General features: G+C 46.9%; 3 protein-coding genes across 3 annotated transcripts; 1 reads left to right on the forward strand and 2 right to left on the reverse strand.

The window, feature by feature from the left end:
• Positions 1–212: 212 nt before the first annotated feature.
• F5Y00DRAFT_259324 (chloride channel) lies at positions 213–2,690 on the reverse strand (the record flags this gene model as incomplete). The annotated part of the gene is made up of 3 exons (XM_048010854.1): positions 213–278; positions 333–2,297; positions 2,394–2,690. The coding sequence occupies 3 exons, from the start codon at positions 2,688–2,690 to the stop codon at positions 213–215; spliced, it is 2,328 nt and encodes a 775-aa protein (XP_047867764.1).
• A 1,454-nt stretch (positions 2,691–4,144) lies between these two features.
• On the forward strand, positions 4,145–7,957 carry F5Y00DRAFT_229376 (DUF1740-domain-containing protein). Its single transcript, XM_048006762.1, has 3 exons — positions 4,145–4,348; positions 4,401–7,219; positions 7,276–7,957. Exons 2-3 carry the CDS (start codon positions 4,548–4,550, stop codon positions 7,829–7,831), a joined length of 3,228 nt encoding a protein of 1,075 aa, XP_047867765.1. The 5' UTR covers positions 4,145–4,348; positions 4,401–4,547; the 3' UTR covers positions 7,832–7,957.
• A 4,212-nt stretch (positions 7,958–12,169) lies between these two features.
• F5Y00DRAFT_218267 (ras GEF) lies at positions 12,170–16,421 on the reverse strand. Its single transcript, XM_048005614.1, has 5 exons — positions 15,314–16,421; positions 12,946–15,255; positions 12,671–12,887; positions 12,344–12,614; positions 12,170–12,285 (listed from the first exon to the last, which is right to left on the reverse strand). The coding sequence occupies exons 1-5, from the start codon at positions 16,142–16,144 to the stop codon at positions 12,258–12,260; spliced, it is 3,657 nt and encodes a 1,218-aa protein (XP_047867766.1). The 5' UTR covers positions 16,145–16,421; the 3' UTR covers positions 12,170–12,257.
• Between the last annotated feature and the right edge of the window lie 230 nt (positions 16,422–16,651).

Here is a 16,651-nt window from a genome sequence, read left to right on the forward strand (position 1 = left end):
CCTTCGGCATTATCAAAAAAAAAAAAATTTTTGATCAAAAAATGAGACGATGCCATTCATTCCAAACGCTAGGCTCATGCAACAATGCCGAAAGGAAAAGATTCTGTCATAATTCCATGACGATGCGATAATGTAACCCCCTATATACCCTCTCCTCAAGTAGTGTCGCTGCGATATATACCTATTACTCCCAAGAAACTATGGTCCCCAAATTAATAGTGACTGTACTCCCTCTCCTCCAATTCGCGCATATACTTCACAAATCTCTTCTTGTGAGTCTGTGCCGGTCAGCATTTAATATTATCAAGATAGTGATGGACATAGAGACTTACCATTCCGGCATAGCATCCGTCTCTTAACGCGCAGATATATCGCAAGCCGAGCTTCGCAAAGCATTCGTACACCAAGTCCATGGGGGAATTAATATCTAGAGCAAAGGGAGCTGGGTCTATGTAGGGGGTGAAATCGGTAGGATCCCGCTCTGGAGACTCATTTTCGTCGATGCTTGGTATATTCGCCATGAGACAGAGGCTGGAGCTCTCGTCATCGAGGTTATCCAGGGCATATTCCAAGTCAGGGGCCGGGATCAGGCCGACAAGGATGTCATCCCTAACAATTGGTAATCCTCCGTCCAACTCACCGGCCAGATGAAGCAGTTCGAGTTGGTCACGGAGTTGTGTGGCCGGGACTAGCGGTGAGTCACTTATGTCAATGACACGTTCCCGGCGAACGCGGGGGACTATAGCAGCGAACTCAGAGGTGAAGACCGGTTTATGTTTGTTATCCAGATATGGATAAGCATTCATGTTAGTAAGGAGGTCGTAGATACTGAGCGGCTCCAGGGCATCCGCTGTCCATTTAGCGACGAGAATAGCTAAGGAGAAAGGCAGGACGTAGTCCAAGCTTCCGGTAAGTTCGAAGAGGATGACCGCGAGGGTGACGGATAGTCTCGTTACGCCACACATTGTTGAACCCGCAGCAATGAGCGCATACACGCCGGGCTGAACACACGTAGACTCTTGAAGAAGCGGGCAGGTCCCCCAGATACTCCAGTGTGGAAACCGAAGTACTATCCATTGAACAAGATGACCTACAACCCTCCCCATGAGGCCACCGATAACCATAGAAGGGACATAGATACCGGCAGGAACCTTAATACCAAACGTGATGGTTGTCAAAAACGTCTTGATGATAAAAGCGGCAAGGATGTTTCGAATAATCCCGGGTATATCATCAATATTCGATGGACATAGCCCTAACTCAGAATCCCTGCTGTCGTCTTGGCACGGTGCAGCAAGATTCAGCAAGAGCTTCGCTACCGGAAGCTTAGTTAAGGTGTTCCAATATCCTATGAGTCCTGTTACCAGCGCCACCAGCACAACTTCGAACAGTGGGTATTTCTTGATGACTGGAATCTTACGGAAGGATAGAGCCCAACGACGCGAAGCCTTGATAAAAAAAGCACCGATAGCACCGCCTAGAATTCCTACTAAGATGAAGCCGAATAATTCAAACCACTCCCAGTCGATTTTGTACCGGATTTCGAACATGACGATCTTGTGAGTGCCATACGGGTTAAGAAACTTCAAGGACAGAGCTGCGACAATACAGCAAAAGAAGGTACGAAAAAGCGTCTTGGCTGGGAAGTAATAGGCAACCTCCTCGAGACCGAATAGAACGCCACCGAGAGGAGCTCCAAACGCAACAACTATACCTGCCGCGGCTGCAGCAGATAATACTTCGCGCCTCTTACCGTCGTTATGATCGTACTTAGAGAAAATTCGACAGCAAATATTGCCAATACAAGCCGCAATATGGACGTAGGGACCTTCTTTACCTAAGCTTAGGCCAGAGGCCACACTCAAGATCAATCCCACAGATTTGACGACGAGAGTCTTGAAACCGAGAAAGCCATGCAAAACGAATCCGCTAAGAATGACACGAACTTCGGCGACGCCACTGCCAGCTGCGGAATAGTACACCATGGGTGGTGGCGGGTCGGCTTGCGGTGGCCGTACCGCCCTAGGACTAATACTTCCGTTCTCATCGTTATGGTTATGGTTATCTTCCTGTTGCTGATAATAATCAGCAGCTAAGTTCTCATCTAGTGTTGACATTCGGTAGGCTGAAGGAACCACCGTCTTAGTCGTTAAGGTGAGCAGACATGAGAGCACCGCGAGTAACAGGACGGCGATGACGTAAATTCCAAATTGAGTCCAAACCTCGCCGAAGGGATGGCCTCCAAGAACTTCGGACCAAGATCGCCAATCGGTACATGGACCGTGGGGACAACACCTCTGTTCGCATTGTCAGCTCCCCGCACATTCAGCTAAACAAGACGCCATCGTAAAAATAATAATAATAATGTATATATAGGGCTGAGTAGTCGTTACCTTTTCTCTTAAATACCATGCTCGCGCGCAATAGCCATCCTTGTAGTCAAAGATAGTTGTCTCAGCCACATCCACGCAATAAGCAACTAGCGCGACTAGAACGCCAACAAGAGCACTCAGTATCCAGCCTTGGGCGCCATCAAATAAGACGACGAGTCTACCCCAAAAGCCTTTTCTCCCCCGCAACTGTTTAACTCGGTAGGAATCGGCGATACTATCGCGGACCCAGTCGGTCGAAGTAAATTGATCATACCAGATACGTTCGTCAGCAAGAAGAGAACTCTTAGATTCGGACATGGGATCGGTCCGATCCGAAAGCGCTTGTATTAGCCGCTGTCCCCATGATTCATGCCGGTTATGATATCGCGCCCCATGAGGTGTTGCTAATATAGAGAGGGATTAAATCAGTACGCAACGACTTTCGATGAGAGGGATGCTTCAGTAAACAAACCGGCAAAGCTATGAGCCCTTGATAGAGCGGGACTATGAATGCGCACTCGAGAGCGTGAGGATCGCAGGAGGGCGGTATTTTCGTCGGGGGCTTCGTCTATCGATATCGAAGGTGGCCTGGATCTTCTCGAATGCTGGCGGTGATGTGTAGGAGAAGTAGGAACCGACCCGTAGGAGTCCTGCGAGGGATGTAAGGTATCGTACGTACTCATGCCTAGTATGGCGTATCGAAGCAATAGGAGCGCGTTAGAGCCTTAGGTAGTAAAAGGTAGTACAACGTGGTGTAGGATATCGGAGGTGGATAGTAGCTAGCTCAGGGAACTACGTCTTGAGCTGGAGCAACATGAGGCGCGTGAAGTATTCAGCAAGGATTACGCGCGGAGGTTATAGGGTGATTTGAATGGAGCACAATTCATAGTGAATTCATAGTGAGCAAGTAGAGGGACGATGGTTTAGATGAAACCGGACAAGTTGGGTAAGTTGGGTAAGTAAGTTCGAGTGGAATTGCCAAGTTGGAAGTTGTATTGTGTGATAGTTGATAGTTAGTTGATAGTCGATAGTTGATACTGTTAATAGCGTAGTATGTCCCCATACCCTGGTTACGGGTATACACCACCTACCTAACATACCTCTAACATACCTAACCTAATAACACTGAGGGGCGTCGAGAGCGTCAGCAACTAATAATTCCGCTCCTACCGAGTAACCTACCGAGTAAGAACTATCTTATCTTCCACCTCATTGTCATACAATTTCGCTCTTTCTTGCCTTTCTGTCTTTCTGCAGATTCGCCAAGGACAGACAAGCCAATGAAGAGCAAGTTTCGCTTTCTAGTAAACCGTAGTATCTGGAAGTTACCGTACTGCCGTAGTGTAATGGTATGCTACTAGTAAAGGTCAGAAGGAGATGTTAGTGGGGGGATCGGAGATGGTGTGTGATCAAATACAAGGACCTGCCTTGCAGTTTTGGAAGCTTCTCCATCCATTAATTGCTCGTTCGCATTGGAGAAACCGAAAGCACGTGGAACTATCTCATCGTTAGGAGGTACCTAGGTAGGTGTAGGTAGGTAGGGGTAGGTACCTGTATGGAGGAGATCTGCAAAGTACAGGCGATGCTTAACTATAATCGTTGGTGTAACAGTCCGCTGTAACTGTGTGAAACAGCAGCTAAAGAAATCCCCTAAATTCCCGGCTAATGAAAGGACCAATAAACTTAGGTCCCTTAGGTGAGAGATTACATCACCAAGGTCCACAAAACGTGTTTTCTGCATGCATCTATTAGCCATAAGCCACGACATGAAGCCACCATTCAACTTCATCCGAACAACCTTTTCCAAACTTCCAACCATCTTGAATAATAACCCTCCTAAAAGTCGGGCATTACTCATCTCAACTATTACTACTGAATACGGCTTCCGGAGAGGCCCTAGTAGGTACCATTGGGATTTGACGCTGTAGTGCTTGATAAGCTCTAATATGGAGTACTCACTTGATATCTAACATATGGTAAATATTCGGTCCCAAGGAGATTCAGTCTCAAGGGTAACCTAGCAGCTAGGTAGATCCATCTAGCATACCCGCCCTGAATGGTCAACGGCATAGCATCCTTGAGTAGTCTGCATGTGGGGGGCACAGAGCGGAAGATTGCGTTATTGCACCAAACGTGCAAACAGAATGAGTATACCGTAAGATATACTTCTCCATCATGTCATCGAAACAGGATAAACCATCCACCGTGCCCAAGTTTTCCTCATTTAAGCCTCCACTTGAGAAGCCTCAACCCCAAAATGAGACCAAGACCAACCTTGAGGAACTAAAACAACGCGGTACGCTTTCTATCTCAAGGCGCGAACACCAAGATTCTTCAGGAGTTATATCACGTCATACGGAGAAGGCCCGTCATCATAAGCTCTCACAGCGACCTTCCTCACAAGAACAAGATAGAGACACTTTCTTCGTATACGATAAGCGAGGCGACTCCTTGATTCGGAGATATGGCGGTAACGATCGCCGTGATGTCCCTAACTACCGCCGTTTTGGGTCCGGCCGTATCTTAGGGGCCAATGGCTACATGAGAATTGACCATACAGGTAGCCGTGATGAGTTCTTTCTTCTAGGCTTCCGTGAAAGCGGTTCCCTACTCGGTAGTGATAGGAAGAGCCTTCTAGCCAAGGGCGGTCATTTTAAATCGCAGGCTATTAGGGTTCGACAAGAACAGTCCCAAACTGTGGCCGGTTCAGAGGATTTTGTATCCCTAAAGACATCAAGAAAGCGAAAGCGGGATGGATCCGAACCAGGAGATTCGTCGAGCGACGAAGGACAAGCCTATAGGTCAATTCATGGCAAAAGCAAAAGCCATGAGCATTCCGATAGTGATGTTGACTACGACAGTGAGACATCTACAGGCGCAAGGGACCGAGGTGCGGATGAGCCCACGAGCTTAAAGACGATTGAGCTGTCTAGGAGAGTCCGTGACCATCCGCAAGACGTTGATGCTTGGCTAGAGCTTGTCAAACATCAAGATACTCTTCTGCGAATAAGTGGGCAAGACAGTCGCCATCCCACCGCAGCAGAGATTAAGAGTTTTGCTGATATTAAACTGTCCTTGCTCGAGCAAGCCTACTCTCATGCGACCACTGACTCGCAGCGAGAGAGGCTACAGTTAAGAATCATGCAAGAAGGTTCGAAGATATGGGACAGCATAACTATGTCAAAACGATGGGAATCGGCTCTAAAGGAGCACGGGGCCAGTTTTGAATTGTGGAAAGAGTATACAAACTTCCGGCAAACAAGATTATCGACATTTCAATATGAGGAACTCCTACAACACTATGCCAATCGTTTGAACCGGTTAGCGAGGGAGGCTTTGATAAAACAAGACGAGTCGAAAAAATTTCGAAACCTTCGAGTCTTTCGAATCTACGAACAAATGATATATGTCTTCTTAAGAGCTACACGTTTCATCGCAGATTCCGGGTATAAAGAACTTGGCATAGCAGCATGGCAGGCCGCCTTAGAATTAACATTTGCGCGCCCACCCAATTTTCCCGAGAAAATATCTATTGCTCCGCCATCTGGCTTCCTGGATTTTTGGGAAAGCGAGGTACCGCGGATAGGAGAGGATGGGGCTTTGGGGTGGATGACTTTCGAACAAGGCGACCGAGAACCGGAACTTCCCGAGCCCCCCAAAACTCCAGATGAGTTTGTATCTCCAAGTACTCGGGATGGCTATAAAGCTTGGTCAATCATGGAGCAACACCGAGCTCGGGTGGCGGCAAATCCCGCTCGTACTATGGATGTTGGAGAAGAGGACGATCCATTCCGTGTCGTCATGTACGCAGATATCCAGGATATACTCTTACATCTTCCGAACGAGGCCATTCCTAGTCTTCAACGTCAACTGCTAGATGCATTTTTAATATTCTGCCAACTACCTCCAGCGTTCGCTTCTAGCGAAATTGTCCGGGATATGCTTCAGGATAGTTTTCTCGTTCGTAGTCCAGCGGACCCAATCACCGTAGAGAGCTCGTCTAATCTGATTATAAATACTGAGGAGCAAAACAAAAGACCGCCGGAGTTCTCACATGACTACGAGCGAATGCAAATCACACCAGAGGTTCTCTTTCCGGTACCTAATTGGTTTAGAAGTATGAAGAAAATTCGAGGTGACGTTCCCACGGATCAATACATGTGGATTTCGACTACATTAAAGCAGCTCGTTCGTACATTTGGCATATGTGAGCTAGGCCCATATTATCTCGCCTTTGAATCGATGAACGAGCCCGGGCATGAAAAGAAAACGGCAAAAGCACTCCTGAAACAAGATTCTACAAACGTCGACTTATACTTGGGTTACTGTATACTCGAATGGAAAAAAGGCAACAAGGATATCGTTCGCATTACGATCCCTGCTGCGATGAGCTTGCCAGCCATAACAGTTCATAGCAAGCTCTCCTTGAACATTGCTGCCGCATGGATGGAGCTTGAAGATTGCAACTTGGTTAAGGCAACCCTACAATTATGTATATTGTCAGATGACCCCTCTTCTACGAGATCAATATCGGAAAACCCGCCAGCTTCCACGGCCCAGATACTGAAGACGAGACATTTTCTCTCATCGAACCGAGACTATTTGTTGTCGTCAGGCGATGCCGAGAATGCCATCATATATGCTGAGGGTCTAGCGCTGCTTGAATATTTAACACGGCAGAGTAATAAGGAACCCTCTAGCGGAAGCCAAGGGGATATTTGGTCCGCAATATCTAGTATCTCTACCTGTTCTGATGAGCTGGTATCTCGAGATCTTAGGAGTAGTCCACATCATGAGAGATTGCTACAGTTTGCTGCTCGTTTACTTTACTATCATGCTAGCCAAGGGTAAGTAAATCACATCTAAATACAAGGTCCCTACGCACCGACTAATTCGCCCTTAGGCCATTCAGACCCGGGTTCCTTCGTGAGCAGCTAACGAAGTACATCAATTTCTTCCCCCAGAACACGATCTTCCTCAGCCTTTACGCATGGAGAGAAGCGCGCCTTAGTATAGACGATAGGGTACGTTCAATCCTCGACGAGGTCGTTCTCGTCGAACCACATGACTGCATCAGCAGCCGCATGTTCGCCATTCAATACGAGTCCCGCACAGGGAACGTGCACTCTACGCGGGCAGCATTCGAGCACGCCTTGGAAAGCGAGACGTGCAGAAACCACCCGGGTCTCTGGATATCGTATATCAGGTTCTGTCACGGCAGAAAGGAACTGAGAGCCAAGGCCAAGAGCGTGTTCTATCGAGCACTCCAGTGCTGTCCCTGGTCGAAAGAAGTGTTCATGGAGGCGTTCGTCACGCTGGTTAGAGATATGGATTCCTCTGAGCTTAGGTCGGTGTATAATACGATGTGCGAGAAGAGGCTGCGTGTCCACGTTGAAATGGAGGAGTTCGTGGACGGATGGCGGAGGGACCAGAAGGAGAAGGACGAGGCAAGACGGTAACAGGTGCAAAGTCCTTGGAACTAATATATACGAATATAATACCTAGTTATTCCTTAATACTAAATAGTCTCTAAGTGAAAGGCACATAATCCCTAAACCAGGCGCCTGCCATCTATTCTTTATTTTACCACCCCTAGATTATCGTTCACTGTAGATTCAATAATCTATACCCTACCAATATTGAAGCTCTCCTACCTGCGTGCTTCTAAGATTTATCTCAAGATTGTAGAGATATTTTGTGCAAGTCTCTGTGTTCACGGTACATCTAGGTAGATATACGCCAACTACTGCAGTCCTAACAGCCTAATCTAGATCTAATTGAGAAGAGAACACTGTCTTAGTAACATCAAGGATGTGCCACGTTGATCGGCCAATATCATATATGTTATCTAAAATATAGGGACCGCAGGCATAACCTCATCATAGTGCCCTGTCTACTATTTCATTCCACCTATCGCTAAACTTAGCACAGGTTAGTCGTGATACTTCACCATAGCAATTCCGTTAAATCATAACGGCTGTTGTCATATCATAAGCATCAGAGCTAAAATAGAACAAAAGAGTACGTATTAAACATCGAGATAGTCACTTAATTTTGTTACTTCACCTCCTTTCTCCAGAGACATCTCGATACCTCCAATGCGCCAGATAGCTTACGGCGTTCTTCGCACATACCTACCAGCCAGTGTTACTCTCAGATAGTTGGGAACCACCTTACATATGCATGCCACAGTAACATAACAATATATGTATAGACCAACGCCAAGGTCCCAGAGAGAATCCCGATGTCCATCTTCTGGGAATAGGACACACCAATCGAATAATTAATAAAGTATATCTCTACAGTAATATATGGCACCTAAGAAGCAGCCATATAGATAGGTAGGTAGACCAATTAAAGAAACCCGCCTCGTCCCAGAAAAGAAATAGCCTAATTCAGTGGTCTACTACGTAGTTAGATGGAAAGCAAAACACGCATACATAGCAACCGCATATATTGCTCGTCAGAGGGGGGCCAAAACGCGCGAAAGTACAATACCTAATCCAGCCCAGCCCAGCCCCCGGATAGCCAGCCAGATGATCCATCCCAAGCGTGCGGCTCGCCCTGGCCACGGCATACATATGGCGCGCAGGTGTGAGAAAAGCCCACTTTGCTTTTGTGAGTCGCATCACGAACACCCCTCCTCCTCCCATCCGTACCCTAAAGCCCTCGTCTCAAATGTTCCCGCGCCCCCCGTTCACGAGATATGGGAGATTTTTCTGGTATACCTACCTACCCGATACGACTTAGGTAGGTAGATTAGATAGATGAGGTATGGATGTGTGGATGTGTAGACGTGTAACGTACGACCACGCGGCACGGAGCGTCAAATCTAAGACATTTCTGTGCGAGTGTCTGTGTCATTGGAGGGTGTGGTTGTATATTAGGTACTAGGTATACTTTATGCATCTACTTTAAGCATTCCACTCCCGCGCCGTGGGTAAGTAAACAGGTAGGTACTTTAGGTAGGTAGGTAGGTAGGTATCATGTAACCTTGGTATCGCAGCTCGATCCTCCATTCCCTCAAGTACCTAACCTATATATACTATATTCTGTCTTCTAGACGAAATATCCTTTTCTGTCTATCTTTCAGGGGCTAGCAACAGCAACAGCAACAAGAAGAGAACCGAGTGGTGGCGGCTGCGGCCGTAAGATATGTGTTCTGCCATCGCCCTCTTCTCTTTATCCCGATACTTATATTATTTATATTATATATAGATACCATGCACGGAAGCCAACCCGCGTATAGCAGCCAATCGCGCGGGGGCTCGGCATGCGGTCGACCATATGTTTCTGGGGTAGCACGGGACCGGTGAGACATGCATTTGCATTCACATGCGAGAGATCAAGTATTTCGTACTTCCTCCGTAATATATAAGGTACCGGTAGGTATATCACGTAGTGTGCCTTATATATTGACAGAACGGACCCGACCTTATGCACCCCATACGGTGATCGCAGAGCTAGAGACATTTTAAAACGTGCCGTAGACCCACCGGTCGCCTGGATCTGGTTCTGTGTATACATACATACCTAGTGTATGTAGGTAGGTAGGTATGTATGCATGTAAGTCATAGCGAATGGGTGTAGTGCGCAGTCGCCCGACTGGCGGGAGTTTGGAGCTTGCATGCGAAGGAGTTGGGGACCTACTCAACGCACGCACGGGTCGTGTGTCCTAAACGGGGGAGGATACCACGAGGACGTTGGGTTTGGGTGCCGGAATAATCTCGAGTAGAGTAGTAGTTAACGATAGCGATTGCGAGGAGAGAGAAGCTGGGTGAAGGATTTGAATGATGGTTAGTTATAAAAAAGTATAGTCAAGTAAATTGTTAATATAAACCGCATAAAGATGCTATATACTTACCTACTTAAGGTATAATACCGTAAAATAAAATCCGAAAAAGTAAAAAAGAGGGACATAAATCTAGGTTAATCTGATGTGGGTTGTCCATCGCGATATAAGTAACTATACGTCAAGTATTAAAAATACCCTCGGGTTTTATATAAAACAAAACTTAACTTTGCAAAAATTAAACCTTTTGTTTTATGAAACGGGGCCACTACACAAAATATTCCTTACCGTATCATACTTAATGCTCTTATAAAAAAAGAAAAAAAAGAAAAAAGAAACCGGCCATCCAACCAGCCAACCAGCCAGCCCAATGCAATGTGCTATGCTGTCGGCAGGTAGCCACGCGCAGCTTATGTACATACATACCTACCTACCACCTACGTAGCCAGCTGTAATGCGGGCGGGTGGATTCGTCTCTAATGCACCTCATACCCAAATCCTTCCGCGCTGGCGGGCCGAATCGCTGTGCGACGGGATGTTGCACATACATATCCACCTACCTACGCAATATTCCGTACCCTACCTCATACCTACCATACCTCTACCGTAGGTATATACGAGTACTAGGTACAGCCCAATACAGTTTGTATTTAGTTCCAGTCCACGGTCTAGAACGACTATAGGTATATATCTACCTAACCTAAGCAGTTCATGACGCTCATATCGCGTGGCCTTTGAGCCTCAGGGGTCCGGGGGTCCAAGTTTATTATAAAGACGTCAAAAGAAACGTTATTGGTAACACGTGTCTGGCCGATATCTTCAACTACTAGAGTAGGCAATTCTAACCGTATATCAATCAGCGTTGGGCTGACACCAAGTCAGGTTGGAGTAGGTAAGTGATATCCTCTGGAGTAGACTGGAACTCTAAAGCCTCGGGAATAAGAAAATAATACGCGTACAAGTATGTGATGAAATTTGTTACTCTCTATTCGCTCACTGACCTGGACTTTTCTTGATCCATGTATATGCCGGTTGTAGCACACTGGAGTAAAAAGGGGGCTGACAACATCGACACTCTTGAGCGTATCAACAACAACAACAATAACATCATAAATAGCAAACTTGATAAAATTTATGATGCAAATTATGTCTCTTATGTCCCATATGTCCCCATATGCCCCAATAGGGAGTGTCGCTTACGACTGACCCATCTATGTATATAGCCCGCAACAAAAGAACAACCGCCTGAATAGGCCTGTAGATTCGACATTATGCAAGCCGTCCCTGTAAAAGGCCCCTATATTCCCCGTGAATCTTGTAAAGTACATCCTTCCGCGCACAGAAAAATAAAGAAACCGATTAAATACTTGTCTGAACAGCGAATGAAGTCTACCTATGCGGCACTGATGCATCTTGTCTCAAACCATGGGCCATCTCGAATGATTGCCTTTTTTGGTCTCCCGTCGTACTCCTTAACGGGTATCCTATGTCCTTCTGGTATTTTTCTTTTTTCTGTTTGTTTCTCGTCATCACATACTTCGTCACTGTTGCCTTTGCGATAGTTTTCCGCCATCTAAACCCCGGCGGCAATTTTAGTTTCACCGCTAATAGGCTCTTCTGCTTGATCTACCCGTGGGCACTCAGCACGGCCTGAAGGCACTCCCAGATGTGTATATGTTGGTCCCGTATTCATCCCACGATTGGCGTTGAGCAGAGCGAGGTCAAGATACTGTGTAATTTACCCCTCATTACGTTCTCAGCTCGCCAGCTCCCATGTAGGACCCCTTTTACCAACCAACCCTTTTGCCTTGTCAAAATCTTTTTTTGGCGTTGACCACGATTCCCTAGAGCTTAAAACCCGTCCACGCGAAAGTGCTTTGAGGGTGCTCAAGCAGATCGCAAATTTAATCTCGGACATATTGGTTCATGTATCCTCGAGAAAGGTAAACTAAAGCATCGTGGTAGATGCTCTTCCCTTGCCCATGCCGTAAACTAAGTAGCTTGAGAAAGCCTTTCTGCTATTTTATACACAGCTCAGTTTGAGAGGTCAAACGGGGATTTGCCGAGCACAGCCTGTCATGGGACAAGCTGGCTCATAGGAAACCAGACTCGGCCAGTACCCTGTGATATTAACGTAAGCCTCTGCATAACTCATACTAGGTTTGTGTCATCGACATACCTCACAATCTTTTCGTCTTCACGCTCACGTGGTTCTACGGTTAAACTCTTGTCATACATCTCATGCACATCCCCGGCTGCTTGCATATTGCTTAAGATATAATCTTGTAGTTCTGGAACGGGCTGAAGTGAGTAAGGCGCATTCTGGTATTGCTGAATGTCGCGGATGACTTCCGCCGTTTTCGCACGCTTGGCGAAATTAATCATATTCGTCTTTTTGATAATCGAAGGAATACCGTCCTCAATAAAGGTAAGATCAGTAAGATATACGCCTAGAAGTGAGTTAGCATATATATATGGAAGGGAATACGCGAGTATAAGAGCATACCAAAGAAAGGAATGCATGGCGGATTTGCGGCATGCAAAGCCTCTCTATACTCGCCAAAATTCTTCGTGCTCGCCATTAGGCGTCGCATTGTCTCGAGGACGGCTTGAGTTCGGGCTGGTACCTGATCCCAGGTTCGCTTTAGGCGAGCAATAGGGGCGGTGCCCAGGGCTGAGATGATTGACGTTAACGTGGAAAAGTTATTAAGACTCCGACATTTCTAAAATCATTAGCATCGCAAACTACAGCAAAGACTTAGACTTGGGTATCAAACTTACATCGGCGACTGAGACGAAATGTTTTATGACAATTACTCGCTTCTTAATGTCCATCTGAGCCAAAATCATCTCGGCAACCCAGTTTGTCATTTGATTAGAGTGCAGGATCAGTGCTTTCACATTTGGTGCAGGTTCCGGTTCATTTTCGCCAACCTTCTTCTGCCATGTCTTGTTGAGACATTCTGTTGGCTTGATCTTGCCATATAGCTTCGACTCGATGATTGTTAACTGGCGGGCAAATTCGGTAACGTCGATGTCGAGGAATTTTAGCTTCTTCATATTCTTAGGCATGATTGGCGGCGGAACATTGTTGTTAAATGTCTGTATCATGCGTTTGGATGATATTTCTTTGCCGCTAAGTCGTTGATCTAAGACAGCCATGAGATTATTGGCGCCGGGCGTCTCTGTGGATTTGACGGTGTCCCTTGCGAATGCGTACACGTCGCGGATTAGTTGCCTCGTTTCGTCGGTCGGCTCCTCCATCCAGAAATTTTCGAACCAACTCTTAATAATGTTCACCACACGGAATCTGATCAGCTTCTGCTTTCGATCCCTCCACATGTCGTAGTCATTGTTGCTCAATCCCTCTGGCGGTTGTATATTGAAGCGTTTGACCAAAAGTTCGAACAGTTCTCGTGCCGTAGTGAAAGACCTGTATGTCAGAAGGAATGTGTTGTTAAAGCTGAAGTCAGACTTGTCGTGTCTTGTGAGTTGCTCGACTAACGCCAACAATGAGCCACCCTTGACTGCTGGCTGTGCTGCCTTGAGATCCCAGGACAAGTCATTCTCGAGGTCAAGCCGTAAGAATGGTGGCGTTTCCTCAACTGGTTGGGCAGTTACAGCAATAGAATTCTCTCCCAAGAGCTTCGCAGCTTTGGACATGTTACCGGCCTTCCGGGGGAAACTGGTGGGTTCGTCGGAATAGGATGCTGAAGTTATTAGAGGAGGTCTGATATTTGCTAAGTAGTTCGAGTCCGAGCGCATATGCATCGAGTTGGAAGAGAATAACGGATCTCTTCTAGGTGGACCTCTCTGTAGGCCGTCTTCCTGCATGCGAACTTCATGCTGCTGCTGTAGGTTAAATTGAACCTGTTCAGAGAGGAGCTGAAGAGAAAAGCCGATATGGGAAGAATTCGTTTCCAGAGTCCTTGCGCATTGCTTGACATACTCAAGCCTGCCTTCTAATGACTCGCCGCGAACCTCAGACCATTCATCACCTAAAGGACCAGCAACTGCCTGACATCCTAATATAAGGTCGGATATATTGTCGTAGAGACTTTGCTTATAGGTGCTGAAGTCGGCAAGTTGGGGCGTCTGAAAGGTATTTTCTAGAGATGAAAGGTCAATAGACTCAATCATCGCAATCCAAGGCTTGAACATCTCCAGAACTTTCGCGCCTGCAATGCAGACATTGTTGCCGATGAGCTCATGCTTATATGGTGACACTATCTTGTCAGATAAACCGAGGTATTTTTCCAGCTCCCTAATGCTAGAAACTAGCATCCTCTTATATTCATCGAGCCTTTCGAGATGTTTCCCGTCCAAATTTGCGGTCGGCTCGGCATAACCCTCATCATCCTCCAAGAAATTCGATGTAATGGGGTCACGGGGACCAAGTCCATTGTTTTGCCAACTTCCTCCGGTGGTGCTGCCTATGACGAACCCGGGAAACAATCGCGGGATTTCCTCGCCTCTCTGCTGTCTCGCGACTTCGACAAAGCTGAAAACTCCCCCTAGTACACCATCGGCTTCTTGCATACACTTCTGCACAGACTCGGCGTTCGGCCAATCAGCTGCGGCTATGTGAGAAGAGATGACAAGTTTGGAAAACTTGGACATCATGTCTCGGAAATGAGGATAAAGCGCCTTGTTCGTCGAAATAATAGAAGGCTGACCAGAGTGGTTGTCAGTGGTACCAGAACCAGCAGCCAAGAGCAATCGCAAATGATCAGATATATCCTCTGCACGAGCAACATATTCTGACCGATTGTTACTCGTGATCGCATCTCGATAGCGGTCGATAGCGCGCTTCATATTTGCTATGAGGAGGTTCCACGATAAAGGCTGCGCGGTGCCATCGTCAAAGAAAGAACGAGGTATCGTAGCTGCTTGAGGTAGGTTAAAACTAGCGCCAGTAAAAGACGTCGCAGAAGCCAATGTCGGTGCTAAACCGCCTACTGTAGACATTGGGACGTTGGTGTTGATGTAGGTATCAGTCCGTGATCGTATCCCCCCCTGAGAACCATTCATGGAGTCCATGGATGGCGAAGGAGAGACCCCGACGCTGTCGTAGCCGCGACGTCGCGAAGGCTACATAACCCTGTGTGAGTTTGCGATAAACATACGTATGTGATAGGAATGTACTTACCAAAGAACTCATAGAGCTTTTACTGAGCAATTCACCTTCGAGCTCTGAAGCGGATGTTGCTTCCGAGTCCTCATCTTCATCCTGCATTAAACCCCTGGCCATTACCTCTGGGGGTAGCCGCGTCTTCTCTACCATATTTACGTTCATTCGATCCCGCGGCCCATTTTCATTGAAAGAAGTTGGCGATTCTAACGGAAGCTCCATGCTACTCTCTCCGGTCATAGTGTTATAATAGAATAGTCTACCGTCGGGCGTAGCTTGAGGTATCCAAAAGTCGGCGCCAGATTTTCCCGAAGTCCTCGTGCCTTCGAGGGGCAACCCGTTAAATTCATCTTGATCCGACTCCAAATCATCCTCAAGCTCTTCGTCATATGCTACCTGGTCCTCCAGCTCGTCATCTCCATTGTCTCCATCAACATTCTGCATATGCTCGGGAATCTCTTCGGGGTTCTCGATGATCTGACAATAGTTACTTGGAAACCAACCGCGGACCCCGTTGATCACACCGTCCCACCATCCGCTTTCTAACTGGGTAATGACCTGAATTATGTCGCCCTCGTGAAAACTTAAGCTCGTTCGATCATCGGCCTCGTAATCGTAGAGCGCTCGTACATATAACGTGCCAGGAGGCGCGGTACCTAGTATGCCGTTCATGTTGTATGAGTAAGCACGGTCACCGCTGGAACGATCCAACGATGCCGGGTTCCTAAGCTCAATAGCAGAATCGGGATTCTTATCGAGGGTGTTAGATCGAGACCTATTCCGCGAATTGTACGTGTTATCTTTTTGGTTTGTTACTATTGCCGACACTGCGGACTGTGTCATGAGCATCGTGACGTGCGAAGCGCCAAGCGTAATTACAGAGAATTCGAAAACGGTTATTAAATCATGCCCGTGCCTATACGGAAAGGGGGAAGCGAAGTCGAACGAGACCAGGGGGGTCAAATCCGCGGAGGTAGCCTGCTAAAAGTCGCTTCGCGATTAAGAGTAGATGAAGGCCAAAGTAGAAACGCACGCGTTGATTGATACCGAGGCTGTCGTCGCTACCGTGGTCGGAATCAGTTACGATAAGAAGGATCGCGTGTTTAGAACGATAGACTCAGAAGAGAAGTAGAAATAATGAAACAAAGGTAGAAGATTTAGGTGCAGTGAATTTTCCGTCCTCCCAATCTCTCAATCTCAATCGCAACTTGTTTGCTCTCGTTTCAATTTGCCTACAAGCGCTAAGGGTCTTGCTGCTGGAGTAGACCAAGGTTAGAAAAGATGTGAATGGTGGAAGACCTTCTCGTTGGGCGGGTAAAGAAAGTGAGGTAAGGAGTTCAATTCGCTGACGAGAAG

Source organism: Daldinia vernicosa (assembly GCF_022497035.1).
Source record: "Daldinia vernicosa strain CBS 139.73 unplaced genomic scaffold F5Y00scaffold_9, whole genome shotgun sequence".
Taxonomy (NCBI): Eukaryota; Fungi; Ascomycota; class Sordariomycetes; order Xylariales; family Hypoxylaceae; genus Daldinia; species Daldinia vernicosa.